This window comes from Glandiceps talaboti, chromosome 9, assembly GCF_964340395.1.
Source record: "Glandiceps talaboti chromosome 9, keGlaTala1.1, whole genome shotgun sequence".
NCBI lineage: Eukaryota > Metazoa > Hemichordata > Enteropneusta > Spengelidae > Glandiceps > Glandiceps talaboti.
In genome coordinates this window covers 19,168,110-19,193,922 of record NC_135557.1, presented here as the reverse complement: position 1 = coordinate 19,193,922, position 25,813 = coordinate 19,168,110, and the positions used below count along the sequence as shown (strand labels likewise).

Sequence of the window (25,813 nt, the reverse complement as noted above, 5' to 3'; positions counted from 1 at the left end):
ACACTGCAGTGGTTGATGCTAATTGAAATGAATTCAGCTGTCCAAACTTTCACTTGATGTACATCAGCTGTCCACACTTTCACTTGATGTACATCCATCACTTAGTATTCTAGCTTTCTGAATTAAAATACATACATGTACGTACGTACGTACGTACGTACGTACGTACGTATGTACATACGTATGTACGCACACATACACGCATACACACACACACACACACACACACACACACACACATACATACATACATACATACATACAGACAGACAGACAGACAGACAGACAGACAGACAGACATACACACACACATACATATGCACACACACACACACATAGGCAGGCAGGTACATGTAGGTAGGTAGGTAGGTAGACAGACAAAGGCACTAATATACATTCACACTTGCATATACATGTAGAAACACATACACACCCATACTGGAGTCACTACCACTCTAATCTCTAAGTGTACATGTTCACTGGCCTTCAAAATGCAACATTCACTTCTATAATTTGATACAATGACATTAAAACTATTATAAATTATGCATATCTGATATAGAGATATGGATACATAAATGTAATATGAATTACGTTATTGTGGGCAGAACACTGTAATACAGTCACTATTTTGTATTCTATGTTGCCATCAAAATCCAACGTTCATGCATTGCCACATACTGGTACAGTGATAATCAACCTAATTCATACACATGACACACCCACCCCCACCCACACACATCTTTTTGTGGAGGCCAACTCACTCTACATAACTTAAAGGTATTTTATATAGCCATCAAAATTTAACAATCATAGCCACAGATTGTACAATGCCAGTCCTACTTCATAATAATTCATATGCACATAGTTATTAATAACCCATCGCTGGCATGATAAAAGTCACCACCTGTGACATAGTTATATATACTATCAAAGATATGATATTAAATATTCATATTTCAAACCATCATAATTAATGAGATGTTCAATATTATGCTTCATATAATAAGTTAGGTTCTGATTGCACTTATGACTACATACACAAACTTACACCAACAAGCTGTTAATTACATTGCTTGATCACGTTGCCACCAGGCTGGGTGTTTTTATGCTTAAAGTTTGACCTAAAGCCGGGCTACCATCACATAGAATTTTTTCCAGACCACAGGAAATTCATGGGACTTATATATGTTGGAACTCTAGAAATTAAATTTGTCAATACCTCATTTTTATAGACGTAATATTTCACAGATATGAACATTAATTTTAATGACTTTATATATCCATTATTTGTGTTATCAGTACTCAGAACAAATCCATTCACTGTAACAAATTTTACATTTCTTTTTTTTTTCATAATTTCATATACCTGAATTATTCAATCATGAATATTGACAAAGGTTGAAATGTATCCGTACAATAAATAAATTGAATTATTAATTTTCTATTTTGTAACTGCAACAAAAGTTTACTAAAAAAATGTTTGTTTGTGATAACATGACTTCAGAAAATAGGGTAGGTAGGTCGGAATTTTATTTTGTTTTAATTTTATATTTTAAAAATTACTTCGACCCTAAGATAAGATACACGTCGGTCACAATACTTCTGTGAGAGTTTGATGAAGTGTAAAAGAAGTAAATGAAGACAATTATAAGTTAAGTAGATGAACACGTTATACAGACTGTACTTTTAGAGTCTAAAAAGACCTGGTTTCTCTCTGGAATATGATTTTTTAGAAAAGAGTGACCACAGATGAGGCAAAGACATGAAAATGTACACCAAAATAGAAATAAATTGTTACCATTTTACCTTTTTGCATGTAAAAAATGTTTAGAGTCGGGGGTGTAAACTAGGGTTGGTCGGGTTATCGGAAAAACACACAATTTTTTTTATTTGGCCCGATATGAATTATTGCCATTGATATAGTAAACACAAATGTTATCATGTAAATTATATTATTATTAAAACATTTGTGATGACTACATTTCCCACATTTTATGATTAATATTTGCGTAATTTATTATTTGGTACTGAGGTTAAATGTAGGAGTCAAGAAATTTGAAAAGCAATTTTATTAAACCAACAATGATGTTATTAATAAAACTTGCAACTGTTTTGTGTGTATAATCTACCAGCAAATGAATATTACAACCCATTTCAAAGTACCATCGAATGGATCTGCTTGATGCAACCACTCAGAAGCTAATAAGAAACTGGGTATTATTCTACAGCAAGATGGCAGTTTCTTGCTACATTTTGTATATTATGAAGTACCGTAATTCCTCGGGTAAGTGCCCTGGGCGGTAATAGTATCTTTGGGCCGATGACCTCCGAATAAGGAATAAATAGACCTACTTAGTAATAATAAAACATAAACCATTTAAGTGTACTGCAACTAGACGCAGACATGTGGATGCCAAAATCTGATGGCCGCATGGTAGCTGTTGAGTTCATTTCGTTGAGACAAAATATCACAAAAAATACATTCATTTAATCTTGCTGTCATGAAGTATGTCAGATTCAGAGGATATATAGTACAGTACAATATAGTTACATTGGAAGCGTAAATTGGAAACTAATGTGATGTTTCGATCCGTCTACTACGGACCTTGATCACATAATGATTTAATTAATATTCAGCTTTAATGTTTCTCTCTGAACTGACAGATCAAAATGGATCGAAACGTCGCATTCGTTTCCATTTACCATTCCATAGTAACTATATTGTACTGTGCTATGTCAGTCTCATATTAGTTTCTGTGTGGTTGTATTACACAGAGCCTTTGAAGGGTAACTTGAAACAGACGACTGTAATGTTCCAGGTAGTAAATTGTGTGTATACTTCAAACATTGCAAGTTATAATGCAAATATGGTAAAGCTAAATGTGTTTGTATTTTTTTTCCTAGCTTAAGTGGTAAATTATGCTGTGCAGGGTTGTAAAAATATCTATACTACTTGTTCTACTCACAAATTATGTATACTGCTTTTAGTAAAGTTGAAAAATAATAAAATCATATATATTTGCAGAATATTTCACTGGAATTACCCATAATGCAAAGTATCGCAATCTGCATATGTGACCATTGATTTCCCTCATTATGTTTACCTTGATTCTCCAGACCTTAAAAAAACAACAACACACAATCTCTGTTGAATTTGTTTGCTTAATTATATTATCAGAATAGTATTTTGAAATTTGTTTACAACCTGTTGAACATTGTCAAGTATTATTTTAGTTATAAAATATATTTTTTTATGTGAAATTTTTGAGTCATCGACTCATTTTATTATGAAATATAAATATTGATATATGATCTATGTATGATATTAAGTAGATACGCATTTCCTCAATATGAAATAATTCTATCCATTGTCTGATTCGTTGTCTCAAATTTCATAATTTTAATAATTGATGTATATGTAGGTGTTCATATTACAAAGTATAGTTGAACTATGTACCTACCAATATACTAAAAATAGTACTGCTTTAATAAAATAATAGTGGAAATGTAAATTTTACAAAAAAATTATGCTGGTGGTGTAGATAAGTAAAGTCCAAGAAGCTGCCAATATTTGATATTTTTGGTTAATTTTTCACTTTGAAAAAATACAGCTATGTTGTGATGCTTCTCATTAAGTACACTGAATTACTGGTTCACTAGTCATTGAATGTACACTAACTTGATGTCCATGTGTAAACAGTAAATGTAAATTGTTTAGACCATTTTAACCAGTAAATGAGGAAGGTCAGATATGGACATTTTTCATGTTTATCGTACTTTTTGTTTTATACATGTATGCCGATTTGCATAGTTATGCCATTCTACTTACAATTACATGTACTGTTACTATTAGCAAACATATTGTCAGTAATCATTTATATTTGGGTCAGCAAACTGAATGACTAATTAAATGACAATTTTTGTGCTCCCAGTGTTCAGAATAGTGTGAATCTGTTGACAAAAAGTCAGTATAAAATGTACAGATGAAAATTTCAGATACAGTTTTCAATATTGTGTTTGGAACAAAAGTTCAAATTGATAGTTTACTAACATAGATAAATTTTCATTTGAAGACGTAAGGATTGTCGTTACTAGGATCAGTGTACTTCTAAGCCAATTTGACATGCCACAATTTCTAGTGACACACCAAATTTGGTGTTCCCCTATCTCTTACTATGTGCTGACTCACAAGAAATTTCAGTTTTTATCATTTTGACTTACAACAACAAATTTTGACTATCATTAGTGTACCTAATACTGACTAGGATCATACTGTAAATTCACAAACGTAAACCTTTCAATATACTGTGTATACAAATTGATCGTTTCAAGGCACTAGATAATCTCTGACATTTAATTATCCGATAATTACAATAATGTTGGTGTGATCCTTAATAACAAGGAAGGGTAGCTGATTCTTACCTATCTATTGTCTATACCTAATATCAGGGCTCAAAATTAACCTTTTTCTTTGATAGTCCTAGCGGGCTACCTATTTCCGAAAATTGGCCCACAACCTGTAGTCCCATATTCCTGAACTGAAAACAGATTTCCTCTATTGGAAATATGTGTGTTATTAAAATACTTTCATGTAAAAAGTCTTCCATCTTCATCACATAATCAGTGGCAGCCTGACTGAGCTACCAGCTGCAAACTATGGTAGCCCCATGACAAGGATTGGTGGTCTGTGGACATGAGACTATTTTTAAGTTTGAGCCTTGCCTAAGCAATGAAATATATTGTGATCTTAAGTAAACAAAGGTCACAATGCTAATAAATAGTTATTGTTGCTATGTCCAAGGGTTATAAAAACATAATGGGTAACTTCACCTATTCAGGTCAAACACATGCAACAATCATTTATTGGTACCTTTTAACTGAACTGATGGAAGTGTTTAATAATGGGATCAGAGTATTTTTGGAGAATACACATATATTAATGGTTACAAGTCTCAATAGGACAGTAAAATATAGTTACATTGGACTGGTATTTTTTATTTCATACACCAACAGACTGATTATTTTAAATTCAAAGTGTGTTTTGATCAAATACAGAGGACGAGCAATTGAACTATTACAGTTTGCTGCCTCTAAGCATTATGAAAACTTTCCAATATGGAGGCTTACCCCGTATATGTGTATTATATATCCTAATGTGATATTGATGTACTAGATTTACTGGAACTTCTCTGCCTCAATGTTTTATTAAAACACATGCTTTCCAATCAGGGTACCCTCTATTGATAGCTAAATTTTGTTGTGAGTCAAAATGAGAAAAACTGGCATTTCTTGAGAGTCACCACATAGTAAGAGATAGGAGAACACCAAATTATGGTGCGACACTAGAAATTGTGTGTGTCAGTGGTGCATCAAATTGGCTTAGCGGGCACACTGTTTTCAATATGGATGCTTGTTTCCCAGTCTGTGTGTATGTGATATCCTATTAATAGTAATCAAATTGGTACTAGTATCTGTCTTTTCTGTTTTTCCAAATCTCGTATAATAATGTCTCATGGACTACAGTCTATAATTATCTATTTCGTGACTGTTCCAAGGACAGATTACATTTTGTTGGCTTGACAACCATCTGTTATTTTAGTCTTGTGATCTTGAGTTTGTGTAGTACATAATAGAAATTAATTCACCCGTTCCAAGGAAGGTCATTTCTCAACATGATCTATAGAGGGCGCCCTACAAATATGTGGAATGACATCTACGTGAAGGACATGGCACTGTGTTTGGTATCAATGCAATGTAACTTTTTACGCAATGTCAACATTCTACATTCATGTGCAATACACCCTACGTGTGAATGACATGTTAGACGTCCTCCTGTATAGATTACAAAAAATACTGCAATTTGAGGAATTTAAGAAATTTTGTACAAGAGTGCACATAAATAAATATATAAAAAACAACTCATTTTTGACATGGTGGGTGTAAGTTTCATTACCCCTTTATATATACACAGTTATATGTAAATATATATGTTTTTGCAATAAAAATTATAAAATAGATTGAAGTATTTAAAGTTAACGTTTTACTAGCTGCAACCAGAATATTTAAATAAAAAACCCCACATATTTGTGGCAATTAAATATAATGTCAGACTTATAAAATTTGTTGTCTTTCAGATTAATGTAAATATTAACTTTGGCATAGTGAATTTAACCTAATACTTTATTTTTATTTTATGGTTCTTTACAGAGTACCGTACAAGTAACATTTGACAGAATCAAACCAGGCAGTTTACCACCCAAAGTAACAGATATGAGAACTGATGCAGGACCAGGGGACACATTGGTGAGTCATTTCCTTTCATCCAGACTGTGTTTATGATATCAGTAACTGTTACTGAGTTGGTGTCCTAATATTGACACCATTAGCCAAACATTATAGATACACTAATTAGATGTTAGTCCCCAATATTTTTCTTCATCCAGCCAAGGAAAATGTGAGCGAGTTAAGGCTGCATTTAAATGACAACATTTTCAAATGAAAACTGCTTAAATTCAGTACTATCGTTTCCGTGTTGATGTGTATGAAACTCAATGTGTCTACATAATCAGCTGGCAAATATGTTTTGACTAAATACATAGAAACACTGAAGACAAAACAATTTGAAAATGATACTGTTGCAAGTACGCAAACATAACGACTTGGTTTAAACTTTTTAGTATGTGCTTTTTCGAATTGTTGCATTTTTTGGTCATTACTCGAATCTTTCCGTTTTCTCCCATTTACACAGCCACAGATGCTGTATTCGAAGGAAACTGGTCTACGATCCACTTTTGACAATATTTTCAAATTGTTGCATGTACATGTACATTTTTGTCCCCTCCATGTAAATTGTAGGTATGAACACAAAAAAACAACATGATGTTTTCATCTGAAATTAAGCCACATTGTGTAAATAGGACTGAGAAGCCATGTCACTACAAGTCAATAGATGAATAATCATGCTCACACTCCTGCACAGCCATTATTGTTATGAAATTATGATATATGCAAATTTCATCTTCTGGGTATATATACATGTACAAGCAGAATACCTCATGAGTCTCACTAAATCTCATATCCTGTACTTTTTTTTTCAGACGGTAACTTGCTTTGTGGATACCAGCAATGTGGTCTTTGTTATTTTTGCAACTCAACAGACATCAGCCAGTGTCAAACTATCGACATGTGATGTCCATGTTGGAAAACTTGCAGGTCAGGTGAGTGTCACATGATAGTCACATGTGATTGAACATGTGATCATCAAAGACTTAAGATTTATACTTTGTCCATGCAGATGATTTCGTATCAATCGTGCAAGAAATTGTTGAAGTACACATTTATACCAGGGTAATTATTGGAGTTAATTTACACCTATGCTGAACTTAAAATGAATGAATAGTTGTTAAAAGTATGTACCAAAACAAATGGTGACCACCAAATTTGTTGGGTTCAGAGGGTGTACTGGGTAATGACAGGAATCAGTGGAAAATCACCAACATGCATTTTATTTGTAACATCAAATGTGAGTGGACATGGGTCTATACTTTCTCCTCATATGATCCCAATAAAATTGCTGGAAATGTTCATGAAATCATGTTTTAATAGATGTATTGGTAGGTATAGAGAATAGCTCCTGTTTGACGTTATGTAGCCTGCAATCACTGAGATGTACAATTGCTAAAAATCCCAAATACTTTCATAAAATAATCATTTTTTAGAAATTGAAATTTTGTGAGAAGCAGAATGCACAATAATTGCAAATACATTGCAATATATTGTGAATGGTATTGAAATATTATCACAGTGTCACAGATAGTTTTATTTTACAATTAGGAAAGGTTATGAAGATTAAGAGACATAATAATTTCAAATATGTTCCAAATATATATTGAGGTTTGTGTTCAAAATAATCCAGTGGTCAAAATATAAAAAAAATATGGACGTTTTCTTCCACAAGAAGTGAAAACTTAGTTTCACGCAGTTGAATGCATGATATATTTCTAAAAAAAAATTTATTCACATTTCTTTATGCAATTGCCAGCATCCTGATTTGATTTGCACAATGAATTTATTTGCTCCTTCACCTTTGAACTTTCACCTGAGTGAGTGTTTGTTGCCACTTACCTCACCCTGTAATGATTTAATATTTCTTGCCTTGTTTACTCATTTGCATATTTCCATGGATACAGATTAGAATGCAGGTTTGTTAACACGTATTGAGTATTTTGTTGTTGTTTTGATGTCACCCTTCAATATGTGCAAGTATTTTTTTGGTTCAAGAAAATTTTGTTTGAATTTTGTTTTTTCATCACATCTTAATTTTTTTTTTCATCACATCTCACTCACCCAGTGTGTAGCATGTTGCACATCCAGTTGACCATTTTCCAAAGTTTTGCTTTGCTCATTTTGCCAAAAATAGAAAGAAAAACTCAAGGGAAAAAGAACACAAAAGCTGAACGATTTAGCAGAAAAAGGATAGAAGGAAAGGAAAGAAAAATAGTTTTGTCTTGACTAGCTGCAAGGACATTTATGTTAACTTTATAAAAATGCGTTTTTTTCAAATAGTTCTATCATTACTACTCAAAATCATTTTTGCTTTTTGAATTTCCTTGCAATTTAAATTTAAATGCATTTAGTATGAGGCATTATCGTAAAAATATGTGCCATTCATGTTTTTAAGAAGGTAGATGACAACACATGAATATTTCATATCCAGTGCTACTACTACCACCATTTTAATAGTTAGTGAAAGCAAAACAGAGAAAACAAGATTGAACTAGAAAATTGTCAACTGCATAGTTACGCCACGTCAAACATTGACACCATCTACATTGTCATTTTTGTTGTAAATTTATGTTTGTCTTCACTTGTAATACTTCAGAATGTGTAGTAATATTCCAGACGCCAGATATCCACTTTGAAACTGTTTTTTTTTTATGAAGAAGTGTTTAACGAGGGCATGAGATTAAAGAAAATTAACATTTTTGGCCAAAAGTCCTTATTAAAATGTCATGCTTTCAAATATCGCCTCTAGTTGCCAAACTATGTTGTACATGTCAATCTTTTGTCATAGCAATGACCGAACTCTGATGTATTACACCCCATGCTTTTGTCGTACTCTCTTTGTTCTGTCTAGCTACAAATAGCACACAGTGTATCCCGTTATCATGGTACACGTACATGTAGTTGTCATGTGTCATTTTACAACAAATCATAGCACTATGTCCCATTATGTAGTGATAGATGTAGTTGTCATGTGTCAATTTACAACAAATTGTGGAACTGTTCCCCATTATCACTCAAAGTTAAAGTTATGATGTGTTATTTTACAACTAGTAATGGTAGCACTGTACTGCGTCATAGTACACATAGTTACCGCAAAGTGTTAGTTTACATGAATGTTAGAACCGTTACCAGTTATCATAGTAAACACAGTTATCATAAGGTGTTATTATTTATTATCAATTGTAAAACTGTGTCCTGTTGTCATATTTCTCCTTGTATTTGTATAATGTAGTGTTTTAGAAGAAATGGTAAAACCAATCTCATCGTAATGTGGTGTACATAAAACCTTTGAAGTTTGTGTGTGTGTGTGTGTGTGTGACATTGCTTCTACCAAAATGTGTTGATTATATCTTTACACCATAAATACATGTAAATCCAACATGGATTTTGTCAATAGTATTAGTATCAATCAATCAATGGTTTATTCAGTATTGTTGGCCACCGGCCAAAAAATACAAACTTTAAATATACAAAAATGAACGGATCACCAGACAACATCAGGCCGTTTGAGTTTCAGAGATTCTAGTATTATCTTTTCTAAGTTTAGTGGCATAAAATATATATCTACTAAGTTTTCTGAGAGTGTCAACCTTTCGAGATGACATAAGTAATACAGGGCGTCGATTGGAACGCATACTGGCTAACCGCGCTCCGAAACTTTTACGAATTTTGATGAATTACAACGGAGGACACTGCAAATTTGCAGAGTGTGATAACCACAAAGTATACCTGTACCCCCTTGAGGGAAATTTAGGTCATGGGTATCTCTATTGAAGTATGGAGGACAAGAATTGGTACATTCAACCACCCTACCAGTGCAACAGGCAAAGTGCATTGTGGACTACATGTCAACGGTAATGGGATGAGTCTAATTCTAAGGTTAGCCCTAATTAGTATGATTTTGATGTCAGGAGATGTGGAAAGAAACCCGGGTCCAAACCAAAACAGTAAACAACACCCGGAGAAAAGACGAACAAGACAAACTACTCTGTTTGCTTCGAATACTCTGTCGGATAACGAGAATTATGAGCTTGCTGATGTTATTCGCGAGTTACGTAACCTAAAAGGTGACCTGAGCAGAAAAATGGATAAAATGGCAGGTGATCTAAACACAAAGATTGACGATCTTGCAGCTGACATACGAAATGTGAAAGAAGAACTCTTAGATGCACGTGAGGATACCGCCCGTCTCGCCGAAGAAAACAAGGTCCTAAATGATCATATAAGTAATTTAACAAGCGAACTAGACGCCATGAAAAGCCAGATGAAACGAGATAATTTAATATTCAAAGGTTTGGAACAAGATGAAAACGAAACCTGGGAACAAACAGAAACAAAGGTGAAATCTCTTATCACAAACAAACTTGGTATCGATGGTGATACTATTGAATTCGATCGGGTACACCGACTGTCAAATGCTCGCACGCGTCCACAGCCAATAATTGCCAAGTTTACACGTTTCCAGCAACGGAGGTGTGTTTTCGAAGCTGCTAAGAACTTGAAGGGCACAGGCTTTAAAATTACAGAGGATTTTACTAAGAGAGTGAGAGACGTCAGACGTAAACTTGGTCGTCACTTAGTAACGGCACGCGAACAGAATAAAAGAGCCTTTCTATCGTTTGATAAACTCAAGATTGACGGGACCACATATGTCTATGATAATGTAATAGTATTAGTACTATAGTAGAGTGTAAAGTTGGACATTGTCAGCAAAATTTGATGACTTTTTGGTAGTCATCATGTCCTTAATTTGGGGAGTCCATGTCCATACTTTTTTGGGATACCTCATGTCCACGGGGGTCCTCATATATCCATAATTTGGGGAGTCCTCATATATCCATAATTTGTGAAGTCCTCATATATCCATAATTTGGGGGTCCCCATATATCCATAATTTGGGGAGTCCTCATATCCATACTTCTGTTATTACACTTTACTTATACATTTATTTCACAAGTATTTCATAGATATCATCCTCTGTTGGATAGGAGAATGTTAATTTAAATTGTATCGATTGAGAAATTTGGGATTTACAATATTCATTAGAAATCTGTTGGAAATCTATAAAATTAAATTGGTTATTTATGCTATTCAAAGCTTTCTAAAACATAACAAATGCTTGTTCATGATTGGCTCTGCAGTTGTCTTCAGTGAAGTAGGAAGGGTTATTTTTGTGTTTCCCCATGGATCTGCAGACTGCATGGGCTGGACAACACACACACACACACACACACACACACACACACACACACACACACACACACACACACACACACACAAAAGACCGACACCAGGGTATTTAAGTGATGTGCACACTGACCAGAAACATTTCTTTCTTTTTTTTGCCTAATGTAATATATTTTGTCCACGTAGGCACAACTGTGACATGCCTCCTTTTTTGACCTGAACATACATGTACACATATGTTACACTCACCCACATGATGTCTATACAGACTTAGTTTGTTCAATTGATTTCTCTCAATTCAATAGTTAACGTAGACACCCCATATGTTTCGTATTTGTGTTTCATGCCAGTCTAACCCTGATTATCTGTAGACAGAAGAAAAATGAAACTATTAAAATACACTTGCTGACAGACAGTTTTATCTCCATGGATAGTTTGTTTGGATATTTAGTATTGGGAAATACATGTAAATAGGTGCAGACTACCAGAGAGTTTTGTGTCTGCAATGTATGTATCGTTTGTGTGCATATATATATTATATGAAAATATGAAGTATGCACACTCACACTAAATGTTAGTTTTGTCTCAATGGATAGTTTTGAAAATAAATTATAAAGTATGTGCACTGATACATAACACTAACAGTTAGTTTTGTCTCCATGTATAGTTCAGTGTTGAAATTAAAATCAAACCTGTATGTGATAAAAAAAAAAAAAAAGTCGACAAGTCCATAGTCAACGTTAAAACTTTATTACCACCTTTCCAACTACACACAGGTGGTTTTGGGATAATACACCTACAGACACTGTAATTTAGTAGTAATAATTTGGAGACTGGGAAAGCAGGATTGTTGGTTGGGTGTTTTGATGTGATATGTGTGTGAAGTAAATTTGATTTTAAATTTAGAAAATAATGTGATGCACGGGTTTGTGAATTTGGGGAACACTGCATACATATGTAAAAATAAGCAATTTGATTGATTCCCTATCATCTAGGTTGTTTTGTTCCATTTTGGAAGTGATTCTAACTGCAGCGAATACTTGACATCACCTTTATTCCATTCTAATCATAAAATCCCACACTTCCAGTAGTGTTTGGCTTTAGCTAATTGATGGATTATTCCAGAAACATCAGCTATATATAACTTTATTGGACCATGTATATTTTATCTTGAAAAGTGTTTATGTAATATATACCTGTTCCAGTGTGCCACGTGTCTATGTATAGATTACACTACATTTGTGGTTAACCACACACAGAGGTCAGACTGTACGTACTTTGTATTCATCAATATACAAGGTCTAGAACAGTTGATTATCAGATACACTGCATTGCATTTATAATTGGTTAATCTTTGAATGTGAGGTGCTATTCATGTAATGAGACACCTGCTTCCGATGTGTCTGTATGCCTGCAGTATTATTTCTGCCATCTAAGCCTACCATCTAAGCCATGTACAATGTACATGTAGTTGAACTGAATACACAATGTACATGTGCTGCTTATCATGTATACAAAACTCACTTTTGATTATTTAGGGCTATTTCTTTGCATATTAATTAGTTGTATTTGAATATTCAGTGGAGTATTGCACCGAAACGCATGTCAACAGAAACCTGTGTCTCATGTACATGTACATGTTTCTGTATGCATAAAATTGAGCTGTCTAAGCCATGTACACAAAACAAAGATTTGATAATCTAGGGTAATTCCTTTGCATATTAATTAGCAGTTACGAATATACATTATGGATGTTTAAAATGCATGTGGACAGACACTTTTGTCTCATGCATAGAGTTCAGGTGTCTAAGCCATGTAGTTGAGCTAATCACACAACTAAAACCTAATTATCTGCATTGGAGGTTTTTCGTCGAATATTAATTTGTTGCGCTTTAATGATAACATGAAATATATCAAAACATGCTATATGTTTGTGTAGCAGTACACACATAGTACGGTGCAATATATCCAAATTGATTTTTTGGGGTCTATAGTCACCTAAAAATCAGCTTCCACAATGAATGACAATTTCAACTAAACTATACTACATATATAGATACAATGTAAAATAGACCTCTAATTAACAATGTCTATTTATTGGTATTTAAAAGAATTTTCAGTGAATATATTGTTGGTTGTTTGACTGAAAAAACAGTACTCTGGTTACAGCTATACATGTAGTCTGTAAGGTACGCCTTGACAGGGCGCCCTCACACATTGGTCAACCCCTGTCACTCAGAGTGGAGACTGATGATGGTGGAGTAACATGATGTATCTTGATTACACTTTACAGTTGATTACAGCTAGTGCAGGTTAAATAAGAAGAATTTTAATGATCGAATGAAATGAAATTTGTATGCCAAGTGAGACCAATCTCATGTCTGTATGTGTAAAATTCAGCTGTCTAGATGATATTGATAAACTAAATACACAATATACACTTGCAGGTCATCATTTAGACCTACGTATTAAGCTGAAGATTTTCTCTGCATATAAATTAGTTATATTTGAATATAAGATGATTGAATTATATAGCCTAGTTTTTTCTCTACATATAAATTAGTAGTATTTGAATATAAGATGATTGGATTATATGGCATAGTTTTTTCTCTGCATATTAATTAGTAGTATTTGAATAACTGGTAAGATGATTGAAATTCATAAAATACATGTACACGAACGGACACCTGTGTCCAATATGTATATATGCATAGATAATGACTTGATGTCTAGACGATAAAGCCAAATGAATTCACAATGTGTATATCCTGTTTATCATATCTATTCAAGTTTAGACCTGATGAGTTAGGCTTTTTCAAGTTTTTGCCACAAATTTGAATACATATGGCAAAGTAATATCACTTCTCATATACGCAATTCAAATACCAAACTCTTTCAAGCCTTACTGTAGGTATTTTATTTAGAATTTTGTATGACAAGAAAATACAACATAATCAAAATGAATCACAAACATAAAACTGTTCCACTTGTTCTCATTTCCATGGTAACCTACTGTCTTTGTTTACGCAATTTTTGCGAAACGTGTACTTGTAAGCGTTGTGACATGGTCGTTTTTTACCATTAGGAACCAGCATGTCTTGACTCATTACAAACCATGGTTACTGGTATCTGTCTATTTGGTGTTCATGGTCCTACACTTTCATTCCTACTATCACCTTAGATAGATGTGACCTTTGACATCTTGTGTGTTTGTTTAATTTGTTCATTGTCTTTCCTCTAGGTGCACTCTAAAGTGGGTTGTACAACCATAGTCCATGAAGTGTCCTCTCAAAGATCTATCATGGTATAAATGAAGAAGTACACTTATCAATACATGACCTTTGACACCTTGTTTGTTTGTTTGTTTGTTCATTGTCTTTCCTCTAGGTGCAATGTAAAGTGGCCTGTATAACTGAAGAAGTACACGTAACTGCCATGTTTGATGGAAAACCAGAACTGAAACTCACTGTCAAACCACAAAACGCTGCCATGGTAATAACATCCCAGTTTCTCATTATTTAGTTAATATGAAAAAAAAACAAAAAACGAAACATTCTTGTAGTAAAGAAAATGCTGTCCTGAAGTTGGCATTGTACATTTTTTGCGACACTTTCTTTACAGATATTCACAGACAAACCAACAGAAATTAAAGACAAAATGATGTCTGTGCAGACTCTGCTGACTTGGCTTTGTGCCAAGTTTGAATGATATCACATGTATAACTATAACTAAAGTCTGTAAGATAACTTTGTGACAAAGCCTGTCGAACTGAATAGGAGAAACGTTGCTAGTAAGAAATTAGAAGCATTGTTTGTGATACAAATGCTAATTATAGTAATATATTATAACTAATAGTATGTTTTACTGACAGTTGAAGGATATCTTAATTTATTTGTCAACAGGACGATGTAGTGGATATGACTATTGTGGAAGACATTGTCCGTAATGCAATCATGAACTCTATCACTACATACACACTGTGTGCAAAGAACCTGCCAAAAGATGTTATCATGTCCTCATCAAGTTATCAAACCAGTTCATCATTTCAACCAGTGGTAAGTATTTGTCTCATTTACATGTACTATACTGTATGTGGATTTATGGCAGTGTTTTTGCTAAGGTTGGGGAACCCCGGTAACAGAATGGGGACAAGGAGTAAAATATATATCGTCATACCAGTGCAGTAAGGTCGTATCTGCCATGTAATTGTACAGCAGATACGACCTTACTGCACTGACGTGACGACATAGTTTCCCATACAATCTACCTGAATTTTGTTTGGTACCCTGGTAAAAATATTGGGGAACCTGGTAGACTTTACTTACTTTAATACTTGCCTTAACAAAAACACTGAATGGCAATTTAGGATATGTCAGACACACTTTAATTTGGCAAGCAGTGCAAGGAGAAAGTAGACACTACTTGTACATAACTTCTTTGCTCAGCTTAATACTCTATTCAGTGCAAGTATTGTTGATGCATCACAACAGCTGTTATAGAAATATGACAATTTGTAAAATATTCTTGGTAACATATTTCCAAAAAGCTTGTGAACATATTCAGCTAAACTAAATCCCGCACTTAAAAAACATTCGACTGCAGCACTATAGTGATAAGTCATTGTTTTGTCAGTAAGTTATTACGTTGTGAGTGGTAAGTTATTACCTTGTGAGTGGTAAGTCTTTACCTTGTTCTTTTGAGCCGCTTTCTCACCAAATTTAAACAATGGATTGTTCCCTACTCTTAGGACAAGAGATGAGTAGTGGCCAATTATTGTATGCTTATACAAACATTACTTGTCTTAGGGGGTCTAACCCATTTGTGTCTCTAATGGTTAACTTCATGACCCATGTGTGCCACCAGAGTAGTAAAGTGTAGGTGTTAGATTTAAATTGAAATGTACACATGTTGTCACTGTTGTGTTCAAAATTCCCACAATACCTCTTCCAAGTCCCAAGAGCATACATTTCTTGGCTACCAAGGGGAGCTAAGTTTCACGTTATGATTCTGAGGTACTATTTTTTTTATGGCGTACTACCTCAAACACACAGATGCAAAGATCGCAGGTCACACAGATGTCATAAATAATAAGGGATAAGCCAGACTCCCCAAATGTGACTGTCTGTCAGTTTGTGTCATTCCAGAGTTAGCACTAATATAACTCAATGCTAGGGTAATTGGAAAGTGGTTCTTGAGTAATTATAACTCAAGTTGTCTTTAGACTCAAAATATCAGATGTCTTGAAACTAAATCCTTGAGATTTATTTTTGTGTTAACTATTTTTCTGTTAATTTTTCTGTTTCTGTTTTTCTCTGAACATTTTTTATTTTTTTTCTCCTCTTGGTGTATCTTCAATTCTATATCTCATTCATTTGCATTGTTCTCTTGTAAACTACTTAATTTTTTTGTTCTGAATTCATATGCATCAATACACCCATAGAAAGTCATAACACGACGGCCATTTCTACAGGTATGGCTTTGCTAATAACCATAACAGTCATAACCATGCATTATATCTGCTGTTCTTATCTCATTGCACTGTAATTGTAATGATTGTCACACAATACGCTGTATTCCGGTTACAGAAGTTTCGATCATTTTAAGGATCACAAGAGGGCACCTCAGATTTGGCAAAGTGAGGGCTAGAATCTGGTTGTGGCTGCTGATCGTAGGGTGATGCATGAAGATATGAACAAAATATGTGCATAAGAACTTAGATCAGACTGCGTGCCTGGTGTTTTTTACACAACAATACCCTCGTTTACCCCCAATTATTTTGGCTCACACCTTCGGCCATAAAACGACTTGTAAACAGCACTCCTAGTGGCCAAATGAAGAAATCTTTTCATCTCTCTGATAAACCGGAATATGGCATACATATCTTACTGTCAGGCCCTACATGTAAATAATCATGTTGACAGACCCAGAGACCTCATCTAACCCATCAGATTAGCTCAATGACTGCAATTATACTCTCAATATGTTCACAGATGTTCGGAAAGCCCTCTTTTGAAAAAGACATCCAGAAATACAAATGTGTACACTCCATCACCCTTCTTATTGCTTGTTGTATCTTTTCACATCAATTCTCACTAAGTCACCCCTACTCTTGTTGACTGTTGGTATGTTCCTATGATCTGCTATTGGTATGTTTGTCCATTGTACTTGATTGTGGGGAGTGAAGGGGTGATATCTTACTCTTTGTCATTGTGATGAAATGCATCATGTGCAATTTGTAACCACACACACGACTTCTAGTTCTACATGTAACTGTGAATTTCTTGTAATGCACAGTAATGTTTGGAATGTCTTTGTAACACCTTCAAAATTCAGTCTCATAGTCACAATCAAAAGCATGTGAAATGTACTGTGTTTCTGTAGGAATTTGGGAGCTTTAGTCATGTCATCTTTTGTTTTTGGTATGTTGGCCACTAGGTGGCGCCCTCACATCTGGAGTTTGACATCTTTCGTTTTATTATGTATGACCACTAGATGGCGCTGTTCAATTCCTTTACACTGAACATGACAGCAGAAAATAGTTTTTCATTCATTCAGTAGACCATGTTTTATGCAATATAAATAACAGTTTGTTTAGTGTTAGTTTACTCATGACAGGGCTACTGCAGGAGAATCACTATAATTATCACTAAAAGAATAATGTGTAGGACAAAATGTGTGTAAGTTGTATAGGTTTGAAAAACTGTTTTTCTGGCATAATTTGTTTTGTTTTATCTGATTTGTATTTGTTTTACTTCACAGGCAAACATGTCCCGGAAAACGTCCGCCTCATTTCAGGCAGCAGCTCCGAATAAGCCACCCCGTGCTCATGAACGAAGACTGCTGGTGAAAGGTTCGTGTAAATTTATTTTAAAAAATTGTCCTTTGTTCTGATGGTATTATTACATGATACAAATTCTTTGATTTCAATGTATTCATGTGCAAGTTAAACATGTTCAAACAAAAAATATGGAATTTGTATGCTAGTCATTCCATTACTGGGACAAGCCATTAGCCAAGCAGGTTGACTTGTTATCAAAGAGTACCAATATTTACACATGTGATGATGGGCTCTTACATAACACAAGTAAACAGCTGTAAAACCTCTATTCGGCCGTCTGCATGGACTGCAATTGAGGCAAACCTTATCTCCGTCTTATATCAGTTGTTATCAATTTATTAGGCTATTATAAGTAACGCTACAAACAGCTTTAGAGATGCAAACAACTTTTATGACACCCGTTTTCGCCAGGCAAGCCCGCGGGTTTGTTGCACTTGGACCGCTAATGGCTTGTGAATGTCATTCTATATCACAGTGTGCCTCTATCTTATGTCCATTGTTCTGTGTGCTTTAACTCGGAGTCCTCATTCAAATTTTCATTATTTTTCCTTTTTTTTTTCTCCTGCTTTCTACTTGAGACCTAAGGGGCTTTGTCACTCCAAGTCAACAGACTCGTATTGACAAAGCCCCTTAAGTCAGTGACTCATATTTTCTTGGGTATTTGACAATGATAGCTAGGAACAAGACTGAATGTTCATAGACTCTGGATTCATAATTACTAATGAAAATTTCTACTCACAGAGTCAAAAAACTTCGGAAGCACATCCCACATTGTTACACCCCCGACAATGCTGATAACGCCAGTGAAAATTTGAGATTCACTTCTTTGATTCTGTTACTAGAATTTTTCATTAGTAATATATAGATAGTTACTCTAAAATCGTACATTTTTTTTGTTTTTGTTTTTATCATGCTTGTATTTCAGTGATCAAAGCTAATGGATTAGCTGGTGGAAATGAACTGAACTGTGGTGAACCATACTGTACCGTTGACATGGATACACCAGCTCAGAAACACAAAACAGGAATGGTTAGAAATACTGCCAATCCATTCTGGGACGAACACTTTCTATTGTGAGTTATTGTGATGTTTCATTTTGAATATTCTGGGATATTTTTACTAATCGTCAAATTTCTTTTGTCGTCTCATTATGTAGACTTTTACTATGGGTTGTTGATCATATGAATGGACGTTGAAAAACATTCAAATAGTCAGTATTTGTTGTATTGAGTTAAGTGGATGCTTGAACTTACTCTGAAAGATCAGCCGTTGAGGGCGCTCTTCTCATCCCTATCCACAAATGACTGAAGAGAACTGTGTGATTCCTGTTCTGCAACAAAATGTCGTTGCATCCAATCATATCGCTCCTTTTCAGTTTATATGCAGTTACATCCTGCATGTACATGCCCACACTGGACATAGTGTGCATGATCAAAATCAATTTCTTTTCATAATTTTCGAAAAAGTAACAGCAAAAAGTTAATTTCTGAAGCAAATAACATGTTACAGGATAGGAGTAAAGCTCTTTATAGAGTCTAAAAGACATAGATAAAATCCATGACTTGTAACCACACTTTGTTACTTTGATTACAGTGACCTAAGTAACAGTACCAGTGTCATTAAATTCACTGTGTTAGACCGAGACAAACCACCTAACGGTAAGTAGCATTGATGTGGAAAATTATCGTTTTTTTAAAGAGTAAAGTGGTTAATTTTCACAGGTGTCAAACATTGTCATATATTTCTCATTCATTTCCATGAGTTAAGAGAGAGAGAGAGAGAGAGTAGTAACACCTTAGAAACCAGTAACCACTGTCAGAGAGTAGTAACACCTTTTCAGAAAGCAGTAACACCTTAGAAACTGGTAACATATTCAGTTAGAGATCAGGGAATCTCTTCATGGGCTATGTAATCATTGGAATGTTGACTGGTCTTGAGTATCATACCGCCCTCAGTGGCAAAACATCTCAAAACTATTCCTATTGTTTTTAAAGTGGATAATTGTACATATTAATTAGTGGTCAATTGTATCCAGAACAGTATAGCAACATGTTGGAATCCTGATTCATTGGGGATGCTGATTTTTGGGTGAGGACCCACAAATTAATTTGGTTGAATTATTGTACCGTATTAATTATTATGTGTACAGCTGTGCAAAAAGAAATCAAACTGTTCTGTTTAGAATGTACAATATTCAAAGTAAATTATTCTATCTTGTAAAAAAAAGTGATGTTTCAGTTGCAGCTAGTGCAGCTTGAAAAGTACATGGCATGTCATAATAGATATATGGTAGGGGTAATAATTGTAAAATGCTTTTGAGCACAGAGTGGGAAAATGCTGTATAAAAACCAACAGTATTATGTGTAATAGATTGTCTATCACAACGTCACAGCCTTCCTGTTTACTAAGAATTTCCTGTGCTGTAAGTCATTTCTATTAGATCCAGTTTGTTGTCATGGTGATTTGTAAATAACACACTAAAAATGCACTAGGCATTTGTGCATCTTGTACTCAAGATCCTGTTTACTGTCATATGTGAATTTTTTTCCATCGAAATTGAGTTCTTTTAAAAAAATAGCAACCATAAATGGCAAACCTATTGTTTTAGTAATATGTCAATTAGTCCCTACACAGTGAAACAGCATACCAATCATGTTACTATAGTTAAATGAGGTTGTTAACGAGGAAATAGAAACCCATCCAGTCATAGATAAAAATTTGTGGCATAGTTTTGTTAGAGTCTGAACATGATCTATTATTGTCCGAGTCCGTATCACAGCACTCCCGCCCCCCCCCTCCTCCTCGCATGGATTTATCCTCTTTCCATACTCTTCCCATCTCTTTCCTAGTCTTTCCTTCCTAACATTGTGTACTCATTTCATAGTAAAACTGATTGATGTCACTATCAGAACTTCAGTGAATAGATTAAATTGTCATTGAAATCATAGACCCTCCACCAACGTTGGTAGAGGGTTGAAATGAATGATTATTGCATACATGTAGTTCTTTCACTCTCCACTCTATACCTGTACCCTGTTCCTATGTCTTAGAGGAGAACTAGAAAGTGTGGCTGGAACTGTCATGAATGTATTATGGATACTATAAACTAGGAAAAACTGTTGTTTTATATCATGTGTTTACTTGTTTTTGGTAAGAAATGGATTTTCTGGCAGATAGCATTCAGTGGTATCGTCAGTTGGTGCATCATGTGCATCTTTGATATCATTTGGTGTATCATTTGCATATCTAGTGTCAGTTGCTGCTTCATTTTCATACCTAGTGTCAGTTACTGCTTCATTTTTATTCCTGGTGTCAGTTACTGCATCATTTGCATAACTGGTGTCAGTTACTGCATCATTTGCATAACTGGTATCAGTTACTACGTCATTTGCATATCTGGTGTCAGATGGTGCTTCATTTGCATATCTGGTGTCAGATGGTGCATCATTTGCATATCTGGTATTTTGTGAAGTTTCATTTGAATATGTAGTAGTTTTCCTTCTGTTTGTACTTTGTTTATCCTTTTTTATTTTTGCTGATAAAAAGTCAAATTTACACTTTACTAAATAGTAAATGCTGTCTGTCAAAAAATCCAAATTCACTGTTTAGATGCAAGCAACAGTTTTACCAGATTTTACCTATTCCAAGTGCATTTATTAGAGAGCCAACTACACTTCAGTTCTGCCTTTTAATTATCAACTTCCATGTCCTATCTCTATCGGCATACATGCATCCCTTGTAGACAATTTCCTTGGCCAGACGACAGTCTCTTTGGACTTGCTGGAAAGACTTCGTACTAAACTTTACATTCGGAAAAGAACCACTACTTATGGCAAGTTGTGTGTCAGACACCCATTGATGTTGTTGTTAGTATTCTTTGTATGCTAGTGTCCTGTTTCATGATATCAGATATCAGACACCCTGACTACAATTCCCTGTACATATGCTAACATTTCATTACAGATTGCATACTCTGTTATCATAGAGTCTCGTCGATCATGTTATTAGAATGGCCATCTCAGATCTGTATGTTGCTGGTCCAAGTCTCTCCACTGCCATTTGTTTCTGAGTTGCTAGAAATGTTTGGCAAAATTTGAACCATGATTGTCTCCAGTTAACCCAGCTGTATAATTGGGGACCTGGTAGGATAGAGATTTATATGTGAAGGGTTTAACCCATGCACTTACAGAGGCTGCAATGGATTTATGCCTTCCAGGGAGTTGAAGATGCGTACAGTGATGTTGTGCCATAAGAGGTCAATACAATGCTGGTATCATGAAATGTACAAAATTGGTATTCATTGGAACCCAGTACATATAATCACATTGTGTCTATGTACGTAATTAGGGTATATTGAAAGTCCCTAATCACAGTGTGTCTGATATCATGAAATGTACAAAATAAGTGTTCATTGGTTGTATAATCACATTGTGTCTATGTACGCAGTCAGTGTATATTGAAAGTTCCTAATCACAGTGTGCTTGATATCATGAAATGTACACAACAAGTGTTCATAGGAACTCCCTCTTATCATGAAAACACGATGCTAGCATAAAAAGAGTAATATCTTCCCTTCCCTGATTATATGATTTTACAATAGTGACATTACCCATTTAATTTTGTATGTAACATATTGTGGTACACTTCTTGTGATATTTGTTCCCCAAGTTTGTTATCACGATGCATGCAGTGTAAACATGGCGCACTTCTTGCCATAGCATGTCATTTTGTCTGCGTCCACACAACTACAGATTTGACCATTCACCTTAGTTACCATGGAAATATTGTTAAATATATGAGCGTAACAATTCACCTTTGTTACATAGAAACATTTTTAAAAACCACATAATGTGATATTTGAGCTTTGTAGTATAAGTGTTCATGTATTGTTGTTGTGTATGCTACAATTTGGCAAAGAATCATCAACAAACAGTACAATACATTCAAGTAGCACAAGCTAAGTTTACAAACAATTTAATCCAGGTTAAAACACTTGCATAAAGCCGTCATTGAACTATAGTATGATGTAAATGTTACAAATAAATTAAACTTTGTACTTTACCAAAATAGTTGGATATATCCTATAATCTTAGTCCCCAGGTCTTCTCCAGGAATGTGAAGTCACACGTTCTCAGGTCGCAAGCTAGGATTTATCCAAATATTTTGGTGCAGTACAAAGTTTTAATTTATTCGTAACTATTGATCTGCACAGATGTATCTTCATCATAATGATGTAAATGCTGATGAATTCCTTTTATATCACTGACATTATATTCTGGCATTGTTTGTATACTTGATAGAATAGCTGTTTCCTCAACTCTTTAGTATGCATTTTGAATTATGTCATCAAATCATTTACATATTATTCATAAATACCAGGTGTTAGTTCAGCCAATAAATTTACATATTATTTGTACATACCAGGTTTTAGTTCAGCCAATAAATTTACATATTATTAATGTACATACCAGGTTTTAGTTCAGCCAATAAATTTACATATTATTTGTACATACCAGGTTTTAGTTCAGCCAATAAATTTACATATTATTTGTACATACCAGGTTTTAGTTCAGCCAATATATTTACATATTATTTGTACATACCAGGTTTTAGTTCAGCCAATAAATTTACATATTATTTGTACATACCAGGTTTTAGTTCAGCCAATAGCAAGTGATGGATGAATATAGTAATTAGAATATAACTGACATCTTTTAATCTACTGCAAAAATTATGCATCAACTTGGCTTGTGCTCCTTTAAACAGAGTGATTTGTTGACGGAATGGTTAGAGATGTACATGTACAATGTAATGTTATCAGTTTTCATTGCAGAATTACTGTTTGACTGTCAACTGTTGTCCAGGTGCAACTGTTGTCCAGGTGTGCTTAAGCAGTGTTAGCATACTGTTTAAGTTACCCAAGCCCATACTAGAAAATACTATATTAAAAGTGATGTTATAAATGATGATTGTATGGTATGTTACAGACCAATTCCTTGGGACGGCTGTCGTGTCGTTGGAATCACTGCGTCGCAATCCAAGTACCAGACAGATTATACCACTTCAAGGAAGATCCAGCCTGGACAAGAATGTGACTGGATCTATAACCATAGAGGTGGGTAGCAAAGGAAATAGCAGGTTAAGCAAAACAGAGGGAGGCAAGTAGTAAAGGGAATGGCAGGCTGGGCAGAAGAGAGGGAGGCAGGTCATAAAGGGAATAGCAGGTTGGGCAAAACAGAGGGAGGCAAGTAGCACAAGGAATGGCAGGTTAGGCTGAACAGAGGGAGGCAAGTAGCAAAAGAAATGGCATAAAGAGAAGAATGAAGGGAGACAGGTAGTGATTCAGAAGTGAGTTAGGTAGAATGACGGAATATATTTTCAACTTTCTAGCCCACTGTCTGGTGTTAACGATGGCTCGCATGGTGCCCAGGCGGAAAATAATTTTAGCACAAGACTTACTGCTCCTGACAGTCAATAAAATGTTGAATACAGCACATGACAATGTAATTTGAAAACATTTAATTTGACATCCTGTACTGAGTTGTGTTAGTGCCCTCACTCATGAAAGGGTTCAATGCTTGTGAAGACTGCATACAGTAGCCGTATGGATGAGGATTGGTATTTGTTTTGAAATTTTAGTTCATAAAATGATTTTATCATGATGGCTTCCTACTTGAAAAGTCAATGTGAAACAACAAATGCTAAGTCCTTGTTTGTAACTCAATAACGTACGAAAGATTAATGAATGTGAAAAATCGTTGTTATTGTATGTATGTACAATAACAAACGTTTTACACATTTTTTAGGTTTTTGCAATGTATTGTCCATTCGAGTTTCAAATACAGACATGGTCGATGTTGTTTCATGTTGAATTTTCAAGTAGGAAGCCATGATAAAATTGTTTTATAAATTAAAAATCCAAAAGAAATACCCAATCCTCATCCATATGGTCACTTTATAAGATTCTGTCTAATGCTCAGTTTCAACCTCCCCATTTTGTATTTACCAACGAAGGAAGTGTGAAAAGCTGACGATGTACAATAGATAATATTCAAATGTGTGTTTAGTTGTAATCAAATATATTTCTTTTTGGTTTTTTGATACAGTTCTTGTTCATGGAACCTGCCGAAGCTCAAGCAGTGGCCAATCAGATGCACTCCCAGCCCTCTCCTTTACGTTCTAAATACCCAGGTACGCCAACCAAGAAAGTTGAAACTGAAAGAACAGTAACCCCCACAGGGACTGTCATCACCACGGTAACCACCACAACAGCTCGCCCAAAGTTGCAGCCGGAACGGAAGATAGGTGGGCCCTCTCTAAATGGTAGGCTGTCTCTTCATGGTAGGCTGAGTTTCCATGATAAATTCACTCCTCAGCCTTCCCAGTAAAAACACCACTCTTTCTCTATCTGGGAATACTCTCATATGCTTTCCCTTCGGAATGAAAATCTATCATTTCGGTTGCTATAACTTCCTTGCCATTAGCTTTTCTTTTGTCATC

The 25,813-nt window shown here is 34.8% G+C and overlaps 1 protein-coding gene across 1 annotated transcript in view; it reads left to right on the top strand.

Moving 5' to 3' along the window:
• LOC144439648 (C2 domain-containing protein 2-like) overlaps positions 1-25,813 on the top strand; it is a 90,206-nt gene that overhangs the window by 22,252 nt on the left and 42,141 nt on the right. Inside the window, exons 2-12 of the mRNA XM_078128882.1 lie at positions 6,211-6,306; positions 7,101-7,220; positions 8,193-8,204; positions 14,863-14,967; positions 15,378-15,530; positions 16,916-16,945; positions 18,235-18,325; positions 19,239-19,386; positions 19,907-19,971; positions 24,301-24,428; positions 25,420-25,636. Coding sequence (XP_077985008.1) covers positions 6,211-6,306; positions 7,101-7,220; positions 8,193-8,204; positions 14,863-14,967; positions 15,378-15,530; positions 16,916-16,945; positions 18,235-18,325; positions 19,239-19,386; positions 19,907-19,971; positions 24,301-24,428; positions 25,420-25,636 — 1,165 coding nt within the window. The remainder of the gene's footprint in view (positions 1-6,210; positions 6,307-7,100; positions 7,221-8,192; positions 8,205-14,862; positions 14,968-15,377; positions 15,531-16,915; positions 16,946-18,234; positions 18,326-19,238; positions 19,387-19,906; positions 19,972-24,300; positions 24,429-25,419; positions 25,637-25,813) is intronic.